General features: G+C 33.3%; 1 protein-coding gene across 26 annotated transcripts in view; it reads right to left on the bottom strand.

Moving 5' to 3' along the window:
- LOC133650131 (neurobeachin-like) overlaps positions 1-13,157 on the bottom strand; it is a 237,107-nt gene that overhangs the window by 118,045 nt on the left and 105,905 nt on the right. For all 26 annotated transcript variants that reach the window (XM_062046977.1, XM_062046985.1, XM_062046978.1 and 23 more), the window contains exons 6-9: positions 8,024-8,150; positions 5,419-5,538; positions 5,171-5,317; positions 354-551 (exon numbers count right to left, since the gene is read on the bottom strand). In XM_062046977.1, the coding sequence (XP_061902961.1) occupies positions 354-551; positions 5,171-5,317; positions 5,419-5,538; positions 8,024-8,150 (592 nt within the window). The remainder of the gene's footprint in view (positions 1-353; positions 552-5,170; positions 5,318-5,418; positions 5,539-8,023; positions 8,151-13,157) is intronic.

Here is a 13,157-nt window from a genome sequence, read left to right as displayed (position 1 = left end):
GTTACCATAGTACTGTTAGCATGCTAGCCTTTTTTTTTAGCTCATTTAGCTCATATTTTTTGTTACTTGACGCTATTTGGCCAATTGTTAGCATTTCAGTTTCACTTTGCCTCTTCAGGATGATACTTGTTAGCATTCTAATGTAGCATTTTAGCATGCGAACATTAGCATGTTAAGAGTTTTGAGCTGATTCCGCAGGTATACGCCTCAGTGTCGTATATTTTGGAATGTCACTAATGCTAACCGTGAGCATGCTGTCGTTAGCCTCGTACTGTTAGCACGCTAGCTTTTCTTTGAGCCCGCTTTACTCGTACGGTTTGCCACGCTACACGTGTGCGGCGGACGGCACCCACCTGCAGCATGAGGGCGTGCGGCGAGTGGACAAAGATGGAGGCGTTCTCCCGCGGCGAGGACTCCAGGCAGAGCTGAGCGTCGGTGGCCTTGGCGTTGTACGTGAAGGAGATGGCGCTGGCCAGCTTGCCGTCGTACAACACCTGCTTGTGGTGCTCGGCCAGGTGGATGTCGCTCTCCGACTTGAACTTGAACGTGCTCTGCGCAGATGGGGGGGAAGGGACGGGGGTCAAAGTGGGAAAAATGGTGAGTGACAGGGGGAGGGGAGACATAGCTGAGGCCGCTTCTAAGGGGAGGGGGTCACGTTATGCAGCAGCCCAGAACTGGGTCATAAACAGTTAAAAACAAAATGTGCTTGGAGCGGTGTCGAGTTTGCCCCCTCTCTGCTCGTCCGCCTTATCTTCTTGGAGACTTCGGGTCCTGATACGGCCCCTCCCGCGGCCGTCCAGATCTGGAAAAACAGACACTTCTACGGCAAGGCGCATCCCTTCACAGTAGAACCGATACGGTACCTGGGAATCGATACCGGTACCAATTTCCGGTAAAAAATATATTAAAAAATGAGCTAATTATGATAAGTGTGCCGTTATATCTTGTTTTATTGTTACATTTGAGTCTCGTTTGCAATGCAGTAGCACTTCCAAGACACTAGATGGCAGCACTGTATAGGCTACCTACTGAATGCTATGTTTTAAGTAGTACTAAAAGAAAGTACCAATGAATTAAAAATGGTGCTATGCTGCTTCTGAAAAATACCGGTACTGGTAAAACGAGCAGAGGCGCCCGTTCGGCAACTTACAAGCAGAAACGGCGTGGAGGGAGAACGGACGCATTTTGCCTTAAAAACTCACGATAACGTCGAAGCTATAAAACACCGAAGGGGTGCCTGGCTCTTGCTCTCGTTAGCCGTTAGCGAGCTAGCGGCTAACGTCCATCCGCAGTCCGCAGCATTTTAGCTACTTCTAATGTAAACGCTCCTGAATGTAAACAAAAGGGTGGATCCACACAGACATCGACTGTAACGATACCAGGCACACGAGCCGTAAATGTTGGTATCGGAACAACCCGAAGCGGGAAGTCGATTTTTCCAGGAAGCCGATTGTGTCACGTTGTGCCCTACAAAGTGGTTGTACTGTGAGTATTGTACTTATTACGCAACGATCTTAGCTGTAGTTTTCATTGACACATTTGCGGGTGTTAAAATCGCCAATGCTAATAGTAGCCTGTCTATGGAAAATTCAATGTAAATTAGCATCAAGCTAGCGCCGGTCGGAAGAGGGAAGCCTTACCTTACGTTCGGGCGTTTTCTCCCAGGCATTATGCTCTCTTGGTGTTGGGAATGGCAACAGAGGGAGTTTGGCCGAGTCCGCTCTCAGTGCTGCTTGAGTGATTTGTTTTTTTATTTTTTACATGCCATGTGTTTAGCATCGTGTGCAGCAAAAGGTATGGTTTGATTTTAACGACTCGATACCCGGTAGAATACGGTTTTTGTGCCTATAAAAGTACCGACTTCCGTACCCATCCCTGCTTGTGGTAGACCACCACGAGGTATCCCGCTGGGCAGTCTACAGTAAATAACAACATGAAGAGGAGGGGGCGGGCTTAATTAAGACAACAATGTAAGTATGCACTGCACACACACACACACACACACACACACAATGTAGTGTGTGTGTGTGTGTGTGTGTGTGTGTGTGTGTGTGTGTGTGTGTGTGTGTGTGTGTGTGTGTGTGTGTGTGTGTGTGTGTGTGTGTGTGTGTGTGTGTGTGTGTGTGTGTGTGTGTGTGTGTGTGTGTGTGTGTGTGTGTGTGATGTTGAGTGGAGCAACAAGAAGACCTTGAACTGTTTCACTCTGCTGAAGGCTTTTTTGCTGCTCGAGTGAAGCGTCTTTATGCCTTTTTTTTGGTACTCCTCATTACTGAACACACACACACACACACACACACACACACACACACACACACACACACACACACACACACACACACACACACACACACACACACACTTCTCTCTCAAGAGTAAAAAGTGGAGAAGCAGCAGCAGCAGGGGGGAGCGCGAGCTGGTGTGGCGCACTAGCCAGCCTCCAAAGCCATCGTTTCAAGCACCAACACCCTTATTGGCCACTTCTGGGCCTGGCGAGGCGAGGGACGCCAACACCCGTGTGAGAGCAGCACGTCAACGCTGGCGTGAAGACTTTGGAGTGTGTGTTGTTTTAACCTGGGGTGTGTACTGTAAAACAGTGCTTCTGGTGTGGGGAGGGGGGGGGATTTCCGTAGTGTGTAATGAGAGGGTTTCAGTAGTGTGAATGAGAGGATTTCAGTAGTGTGCATGAGAGGATTTCAGAAGTGTGTATGAGAGGATTTCAGAAGTGTGTATGACAGAATTTCAATAGTGTGTATAAGAGAATTTTAGTAATGTGTATTAAAGAATTTTAGTAATGTGTATGAGAGAATTTTAGTAATGTGTGTGAGAGGATTTCAGTAGTGTGAATGAGAGGATTTCAGTAGTGTGTATGAGAGGATTTCAATAGTGTGTATGAGAGAATTTCAGTAGTGTATATGAGAACATTTCAGTAGTGTGTATGAGAGAATTTTAGTAGTGTGGAAGAGAGGGTTTCAGAGTGTGTATGAGAGAGTTTCAGTAATGTGTATGACACAATTTCAGAAGTGTGTATGAGGGGGTTTCAGTAGTGTGTATAAGAGGATTTCAATAGTGTGTATGAGATAATTTTAGTAATGTGTGTCAGAGGATTTGAGTAATGTGTATGAGAGAATTTCAGTAGTGTATATGAGAACATTTCAGTAGTGTGTATGAGAGAATTTTAGTAGTGTGGATGAGATGGTTTCAGTAGTGTGTATGAGATAATTTTAGTAGTGTGTATGAGATAATTGTAGTAATGTGTGAGAGGATTTCAGTAGTGTGTATGAGAGAATTTCAGACGTGTGTGTATGAGAGAATTTCAGTAATGTGTATGAGAGAATTTCAGTAGTGTGTATGAGAGAATTTCAGTCATGTGTATGAGAGAATTTCAGTAGTGTGTATGAGAGAATTTCAGTAGTGTGTATGAGAGAATTTCAGTCATGTGTATGAGAGAATTTCAGTAGTGTGTATGAGAGAATTTCAGTAATGTGTATGAGAGAATTTCAGTAGTGTGTATGAGAGAATTTCAGTCATGTGTATGAGAGAAATTCAGTAGTGTGTATGAGAGAATTTCAGAAGTGTGTGTATGAGAGAATTTCAGTAGTGTGTATAAGAAAATCTCAGGAGTGTGTATGAGAGAATTTCAGGAGTGTGTATGAGAAAATGTGTTTTATGTTAACATGTGTTAACATGCTAACACATGTTAACATAAAAACTATAATAATTAATAACATAACTATAATAATTAACTTAAAAATTATAATATTAACATAACTATAATGATTATTAAATAAGAACTATAGTAATAACATAAAAACTATAATAATCAATAACATAACAACTATAATAATCAATAACATAAAAACTATAATAATTAATAACATAAAAATTATAATAAATAATAATATAACTATAATAATTATTAACTTAAAACTATAATAACATAAAAACTATAATAACAACATAAACATTATAGTTATATATTTATAATAATTAATAACATGACAACTATAATAATTAATAACAACTATAATAATTAACTTAAAAATTATAATAATAACAAATATAATGATTATTAAATTAAAAAACTACAATAACAAACTATAATAATCAATAACATAAAAACTATAATAATTAATAACATACAAATGATAATAAATAATAATATAACTATAATAATTATTAACTTAAAACTAGAATAACATAAAAATTATAATAACTAAAAAAAAATATAATAATCAATAACATAAAAACTATTATAATTAATAACATAAAAATTATAATAAATAATAATATAACTATATTAATTATTAACTTAAAACTATAATAACATAAAAATTAAAGTTATATATCTATAGTAATTAATAACATAACTATAATAATTAATAACAACTATAATAACTAACTTAAAAATTATAATAACATAACTCTAATGATTATTAAATAAAAAACTATAATAACAAAAACTATAATAATCAATAACATAAAAACTATAATAATTAATAACATACAAATTATAATAAATAATAATATAACTATAATAATTATTAACTTAAAACTATAATAACATAAAAACTATAACAATAAATAACTAAAAAACTACAGTAGTTGGACAAAAAAGTTTGCATCACAAATGTTTGTAGTTATTTAAATACATTTATAATGATAAAGGGGCCAACTTCACACGGGTGTTAGCATCTTGACAGCTAACATGCTAACAGCCTGTTGAGAGCAGTTACATGTTAAAGTTAAAGCTAAAGTAGCAATGATAGTCACACACACACACTAAGTGTGGCGAAATTATTCTCTGCATTTGACCCATCACCCTTGATCACACCCTGGGAGGTGAGGGGAGCAGTGAGCAGCAGCGGTGGCCGCGCCCGGGAATCATTTTTGGTGATTTAACCCCCAATTCTGCTCGCCTAGTCAAATTTACCAACAAGATGTAGCGTAAAAAAAAAAAGGAAGAGAGGTAGCAGCGGCCATTTATGAAAAGTGTCAGAGTGGAAACATGGCAAAGTCTCCTTGGGATGATTTCTAAACACTTTTTACACGGAGTTACCTTTTACCTGGGGGCTCCAAGGTGTTAGCATGCTCATACTTCTTGCTACCTGACGGTTAGCATTTCAGTTGGACTTTGGCTCCTCGGCCAACTGGGATGAGGACGCGGTCTTACCTTGTACCCGGGTCCCAGCTGGTGGATGGCGAAGATCTGAGCGGGATTGAGAGCTTCGCTGAAGACGTAGATGGCGCCCAGCTGACCGCAGAACACCCTGTTGGCGTCCGCCGTCTCGGAGGATCCCAGGAAACACTTGTCGTAGCTCTGAGGAGAAGACACACGCACAGACACCATCACGACTTTGGGCGCACGCGGTCGGGGGGGGGGGGCGAGACGGGCGATGATGTCATCAGGGCGGGGCTTACGTCGTTGGTGTTGACGTGCCAGGCCATGTCGCCGTAGGAGACCAGCTGACCGTTGACGTAGCATCGGATCTCGGAATTCCTCCAGCGGTTGTAGATGTGGACGATGCTGATCATGTACCACTGCAAGAACACATGTTAGCATTTAGCTACGTGTTAGCATTTAGTACTCATTTTTCACTTTGACTTCCGTCCATAGAAATCCTGGACTGCAACAACACAATCAAGACCTTAGTCACGTATCGTTATGCCACCAAACTTGTGTGTGTACTAGGGCTGCAACTAATGATTAATTCGATAATCGATTAATCTGTCGATTGTTACTTCGATTAATCGATTAATAATCGGACAAAAGAGACAAACTACATTTCTATCCTTTCCAGTATTTTATTTTTTAAAAACAGCATAATGGCACCATACTTATTTTGATTATTGTTTCTCAGCTGTTTGTAAATGTTGCAGTTTATAAATAAATAATTATTTAAAAAAAATATATATATATATATATTTTTTTTAAAGCCTCTGCGCATGCGCATAACTAGGGCTGCAACAACTAATCGATTAAATCGATTATTAAAATAGTTGCCGATTAATTTAGTCATCGATTCGTTGGATCTATGCTATGCGCATGAGCAGGTTTTTATTTTTTATTTTTTATTTTTATCTTTTTTACTAAACCTTTATTTATAAACTGCAACATTTACAAACAGCTGAGAAACAATAATCAAAATAAGTATGGTGCCAGTATGCTGTTTTTTTCCCCAAAAAATACTGGATAGGATAGAAATGTAGTTTGTATCTCTTGTCCGATTATTAATCGATTAATCGAAGTAATAATCGACAGATTAATCGATTATCAAATTGATCGTTAGTTGCAGCCCTACGCATAACATAGACCCAACGAAACAAAAACTATGTTTTCTTTGACAAAAAGAACTTAATACATACAAAAAAACAAAAAAAAAAGAAAAAAAAAACATATGTATGTATGTCTCTTTTATCCGATTATTAATCGATTAATCGACAGATTAATCAATTATCAAATTAATCGTCAGTTGCAACCCTAATATATATATATATATATATATATATATATATATATATATATATATATATATATATATATATATATATATGTATATATATATATATATATATATATATATATATATATACACACACATACATTTATTTTTTTCATATATATATACATATACTGTATGTATACATATATACATACATATACATATATATACACATATGTATACGTATATACATATACATATATATATATACACATATACATATATACACACATATACATATATAAATATATATACACATATAAACACATATACATATATACACACATATACATATATAAATATATATACACATATAAACACATATACATATATATATATATATATAATATAAATGTATATATATTCGAAAAGATCGAAAGAAAAATAAATAAATATATTTTTTAAATAGAATTAAAAAAATAATAATATATATATATATACACATATACATATATACATAAATATAAACACATATACATATAAACAAATATACATATATATATAATATGAATGTATATATAATCGAAAAGATCAAAAGAAAAAATAAAATAAAATACATATTTTTTTTAAATTCAATAAAAAAATTTAAAAATAGATATATACACATAAACATAAACACACATATATATATATACATATAAACACTTATACATATATATACATATAAAATGTATATATAATCGAAAAGATCGAAAGAAAAAAAAATATATATATATTTTTTAAATACAATAAAAAAAAAAAATTATATATATATATATATATATATATATATATATATATATATATATATATATATATATATATATATATATATATATATATATATATATACATATGACATATTTGTAATACTTTTATGAGTGGGGCCTTTTTAACCCCCAAGAATTTTAGTGGTTTTATTTTTAAAACTGTCATTGCTCAAAAAAACAAAAAAAAATTAAAATCGATGTTATGAATTATTGACCTACTTAAAGCTCCAATTATTTCACATCAAATAATCCACTTTGACATTTTTTTATAGGAGAAAATATTGCTTATTTTGTATTTTTTCCATTAAAAAAAAAAAAAGGTTTTCTTTACCAAAAAGGGCATAAAAATTATAAAAAATAAAATAAAATAAAAAATAACAAATAAAATAAAATACAAAATAAAATAAAAATAAAAATAAAAATAAAAATAAAATAAAATAAAATAAAATAAAAATAAAAATAAAAATAAAAATAAAAATAAAAATAAAAATAAAAATAAAAATAAAAATAAAAATAAAATGTTATATCGACGGAGAGAACTAAAGTTGATCTACAGATTTAAGTGTTGAAAAAAAATTATTATATGACTTATTTTCAACATTTTTATGACAAACTTGAGGGGTTCCCTGAAGGTTGAAAATAATAAACATGTTGTATTGTTTGGAAAATGAAATATATCAAAATGGCCCCCGCATGCTTGGATGTTCCAGTGTGTGGCCCTCAGTGGAGCAAAAAGTAAAAGTAGTGCTTGTGTGTACTTGTGGTGTTTCCCACCTTGCGGGGCTGGAAGTCGTACTTGACACAGTGCTGGAAGCCTTTCCCCTTGGACTTGAGCGAGGTCACGATGAGGCAGTTCCCCACGAAGTGAGCCGAGTAGCCGATTCCTTTGCTGGTGCGGAAACTGCCGGAGGAATTGGCAGAATTTCAACTCATTTCAGTAGCGGAGCATTTCAAGTACCAGTGGAAAAACAAGTGGCCTCTATATTGAACTATTATGGTATACCGTAATTTCCGGACTATAAGCCGCTACTTTTTCCCCTCGTTCTGGTCCCTGCGGCTTATACAACGGTGCGGCTTATTTACGGCCTGTTCTTCTCCGACACCGACGAAGAGGATTTCGGTGGTTTTAGTACGCAGGAGGAAGACGATGACACAATGATTAAAGACTGACTTTTCATATACCGGTAGGCTGGTTATTTTGATAACGTACAGGCGAGCACTTTGTATTACTTTGCACCGTTGTATTATTTGTACTCTGCAGGAATGCTGTTCGCCATGTCAAAGATGTGAAAGTTTGATTGAATGATTGAAAGATTTATTGTTAATAAATGGGACGCTTTGCGTTCCCAAACAGTCATCTCTGTCCCGACAATCCCCTCCGTGGTAGCAGGAACCCCTATATACTACGGTAATTACACATCAAAACCCTGCGGCTTATAGTCGGGTGCGGCTTATATATGGAGCAATCTGTATTTTCCCCTAAATTTAGCTGGTGCGGCTTATAGTCAGGTGCGGCTTATAGTCCGGAAATTACGGTATATCTGATTTATGACACCTAAACACGTCCAAAGTAAGTAGATACCAACAAAATAGCATCAATCTCACAGAGATTCCCGAGCCATTTTGAGAGATAATGACGTAGAGGAGGAACCACAGATCCCTTCCCCATCAACAACAATGCTAATTACTTTGAGACGAATGATGATCCAGAACCTTATATTTTTGAGCCCGAATACAAAGAGGATGAACAGTAAGTTTTAGAAAAGGATGTAGCTTTATTGAGATACTGTAGCATTAGCAGCATTGCTAGGTGCTGAACATAGGATTACAAAGGGGTGGAAAGTTTCCGGTAAATTTCCGGAAACTTTCCCAAAATTTACCACGGGAAGTTCAGTATGCTAACTTTTTTAAAGCTAAATTTGCAGATATACACCTCAGTCATATTTTGGTACTTGATGCATGCTAACATTTTTTAACATTTTCTTCAGGTACACATCTTAGATATATAATTTAGTGCTTGACACATGTTACAGTTAGCATTTCAGCATGCTAACATCCGTGTGCTAAGATTTTCGAAATTTAATTTTGTAGGTATACACCTCAGTCATATTTTGGTACTTGATGCATGCTAAAAAAAAATTAAAAACATTTCCAGGTACACAACTTAGTTATATATTTTAGTACTTGACACATTTTAAAGTTAGTATGCTAACTTTTTATAAAGCTAAATTTGCAGACATACACCTCAGTCCTTTTTTGCTACTTGATGCATGCTAACATTTAAAAAAAAAAATTCCAGGTTAGTTATATATTTTAGTACTTGACACATGTTACAGTTAGCATTTCAGCATGCTAACGTCAGTATGCTAAGTTTTTTTAAAGCTAATTTTGCATATATACACCTCAGTCATATTTTGGTACTTGATGCATGCTAACATTTTAAATTTTTCTTTCAGGTACACACCTAAGTTATATATTTTAGTACTTGACACATGTTACGGTTAGCATTTCAGCATGCTAACATCAGTATGCTAAGTTTTTTAAAGCTAATTTTGTAGGTATACACCTCAGTCATATTTTGGTACTTGATGCATGCTAACATTTCTTTCAGGTACACACATATACATTTTAGTACTTGACACATGTTACAGTTAGCATTTCAGCATGCTAACATCTGTGTGCTAACTTTTCGAAAGCTAATTTTGTAGGTATACACCTCAGTCATATTTTGGTACTTGATGCATGCTAACATTTTTAACACTTTTTCCAGGTACACACCTCAGTTATATAATTTAGTACTTGACACATGTTACAGTTAGCATTTCAGCATGCTAACATCAGTATGCTACGTTTCCTAAAGTTAATTTTGTAGGTATACACCTCAGTCATATTTCGGTACTTGATGCATGCTAACATTTTTTCCAGGTACACACCTCATATATTTTAGTACTTGACACATGTTACAGTTAGTATTTCAGCATGCTAACGTCCGTGTGCTAACTTTTCGAAAGCTAATTTTGTAGGTATACACCTCAGTCATATTTTGGTACTTGATGCATGCTAACATTTTTTTTTAAAATGTTTCAGGTACACACCTCATTTATATATTTTAGTACTTGACACATGTTACAGTTAGCATTTTAGCATGCTAACTTCAGTATGCTAACTTTTTTAAAGCTAAATTTGCAGATATACACCTCAGTCATATTTTGGTAGTTGATGCATGCTAACTATGTAATAACAGAGAATAAAGAACGGGTTTCAATATCGCGTTGCACTTAATAGCGTTTCAATATCGACAGTTGTTACACGTGGTCCGTATCGGCCCATCTCACTCAACATCAAACTCCCCGAAGGGAGGAGCCACAATCCAAGGTCCGTCTGCCGGAGGGTGATAAGACCCAGGCCAGGCGGAGGAGGACACACACCCCCCCTTCCCACTTCTCCCGCCCGCCTGACAAGTGGTTGCCAAGGAAACAGAGGAGCCTGAGCCATCATTGTGGCAGACAAGCAGGAAGGAAGTTGTCATCTTATTGTTTAGCACTTCCTGTTTGGTGGGCCGCGATATCAAAACGATATCAATACATATCGCCATAGACACGTAATCAATATCCATGAAAAAAAATGCCTTCAATAAAACGTTCAATAATAATTAATTTTTTCATCAGAAGAAGTAGCAGAGTAGCAGTAGCAACATGCTAACAGCCAATCAGGCGACAGTATCCACTATCAAGTTTGGTTGTCAAGTGAAAATGAAGAAATTGTGGATGAAAGAGGAAAAGTCACCTGGACAGCTTTTTGGATTTGGTTTTCTTAAAAAGGGACCGTAGTCAGACCAAAGCAGTCCGTAAATGAAAGGGGTGTCAACAAATAAATACATCCATTTTCAAATGAATTATGATTCTTATTTGTAACAACCTATTAAAAAAAATAAATTAAAAATCGATTAAAAAAAAAAAAAAACATTCCAAAAAAATGTATTATATATATATATATATATATATATATATATATATATACATATACATATATATACATTTATTGTTTTCATATATATATATATATATACACATATGTATACATATATAAATATACATATACATATATATACACATATACATATATAAATATATATATATGTATGTATATAATATAAATGTATATATACTGTATTCGAAAAGATCGAAAGAAAAAATAAAAATAAAATATATATATATATATTTTTTAAATAGAATAAAAAAATAAAATAAATAAATATATATATACTCATATACATATATATATATATATATATATACATATAAACACATATACATACATATATACATATAAACAAATATACATATATATATATAATATGAATGTATACATAATCGAAAAGATCGAAAGAAAAAAATAAAATAATTGTTTTTTTTTAAATACAATAAAAAAACAAAAAAATATATATACACACAAACATATAAACATATAAACATATATATATATATATATATATATATATATATATATATATATATATATATATATATATATATATATATACATATAAACACTTATACATATATATACATATAAAATATAAATGTATATATAATCGAAAAGATCGAAAGAAAAAAATTAAAAAAAATAAAAATATATATATATTTTTTACATACAATAAAAAAAAAAAAAGAATATATATATATATATATATATATATATATATATATATATATATATATATATATATATATATATATATATATATATATATATATATATATATATATATATATACCGTATTTCCTTGAATAGCCGCAGGGGCGCTAATTAAATTAAAACCTCTTCTCACTCCTGCGCTTACCAAAAGCATGCGGGATGGGCAAGCATGCGCTAATTATTTTGAAACCTCTTCTCACTCCGGCGCTTACCATATCATGAAAAGTACATTTAATAAAACATTTTTTATTATGGTCTTACCTTTACTTATAAATGATGTCCATCTGCAGCTGCTTCTGAACAAAGGCAGTCTTCCTTATCTTTCTTCAGTTTTAAAAGTCTCTGGAGATATTCCTTTAATTATTACCTCCTGCTTCGATTAAAAGTCCAGTTTAGAAAACTCTTTTATTTTAGATATGTAATCCTCCATGTTAAAAGTGCAAGCAAACGATCGGTGCTCACGCTTGCTGCTTGTTGTCTTCTTCTGCAGCACCGGTAGTCGCAAGAAGGATCACCAGCGCCCTCTACCACCAGGAGGTGGGAGTCATTTAATGACTCATTTTTGACCCGGCGGAAGTGCCAAGCATGCGCTAATTATTTTGCGAAACGAGTTTGACCCGGCTGTAATTCTAGGCAGGCGAATACTATATTCCCGGCGGCAATTCAAAGAATTACGGTATATATATATATATATATATATATATATATATATATATATATATATATATATATATATATATATATATATATATATATATACATGTGTAAATATATATATATATATATATATATATATATATATATACATGTGTATATATATATATATATATATATATATATATATATATATATATATATATATATATATATATATATATATATATATATATATATATATATATATATATATATATATATATATATATATATATATATATATATATATATTTACACATGTAAATATATATGTCCTTTTCAGCAACTTAAAATGTGTGGGTGGAATTTTATTAAACAAAACCTTTTTTTTTTTTAAGTAATATAGAAATGTATCAGAGGTGTTCATCCATTTTATGAAGGAATGTAGTTCATCATAGAACCGGCACCCGATGTTGTTAAAAAAAGTATTGATTTTGAATCGTGAATAGTTTTGAATCAAGAATTGATTCCAAATGGAATAGTTACCCTCAAAATCCAATGGTGTGGTCCCCAA

Source organism: Entelurus aequoreus, linkage group LG05 (assembly GCF_033978785.1).
Source record: "Entelurus aequoreus isolate RoL-2023_Sb linkage group LG05, RoL_Eaeq_v1.1, whole genome shotgun sequence".
Lineage (NCBI taxonomy): Eukaryota > Metazoa > Chordata > Actinopteri > Syngnathiformes > Syngnathidae > Entelurus > Entelurus aequoreus.
The sequence above is the reverse complement of the archived record's forward strand: the minus strand, read 5'-3'. Positions and strand labels throughout refer to the sequence as shown.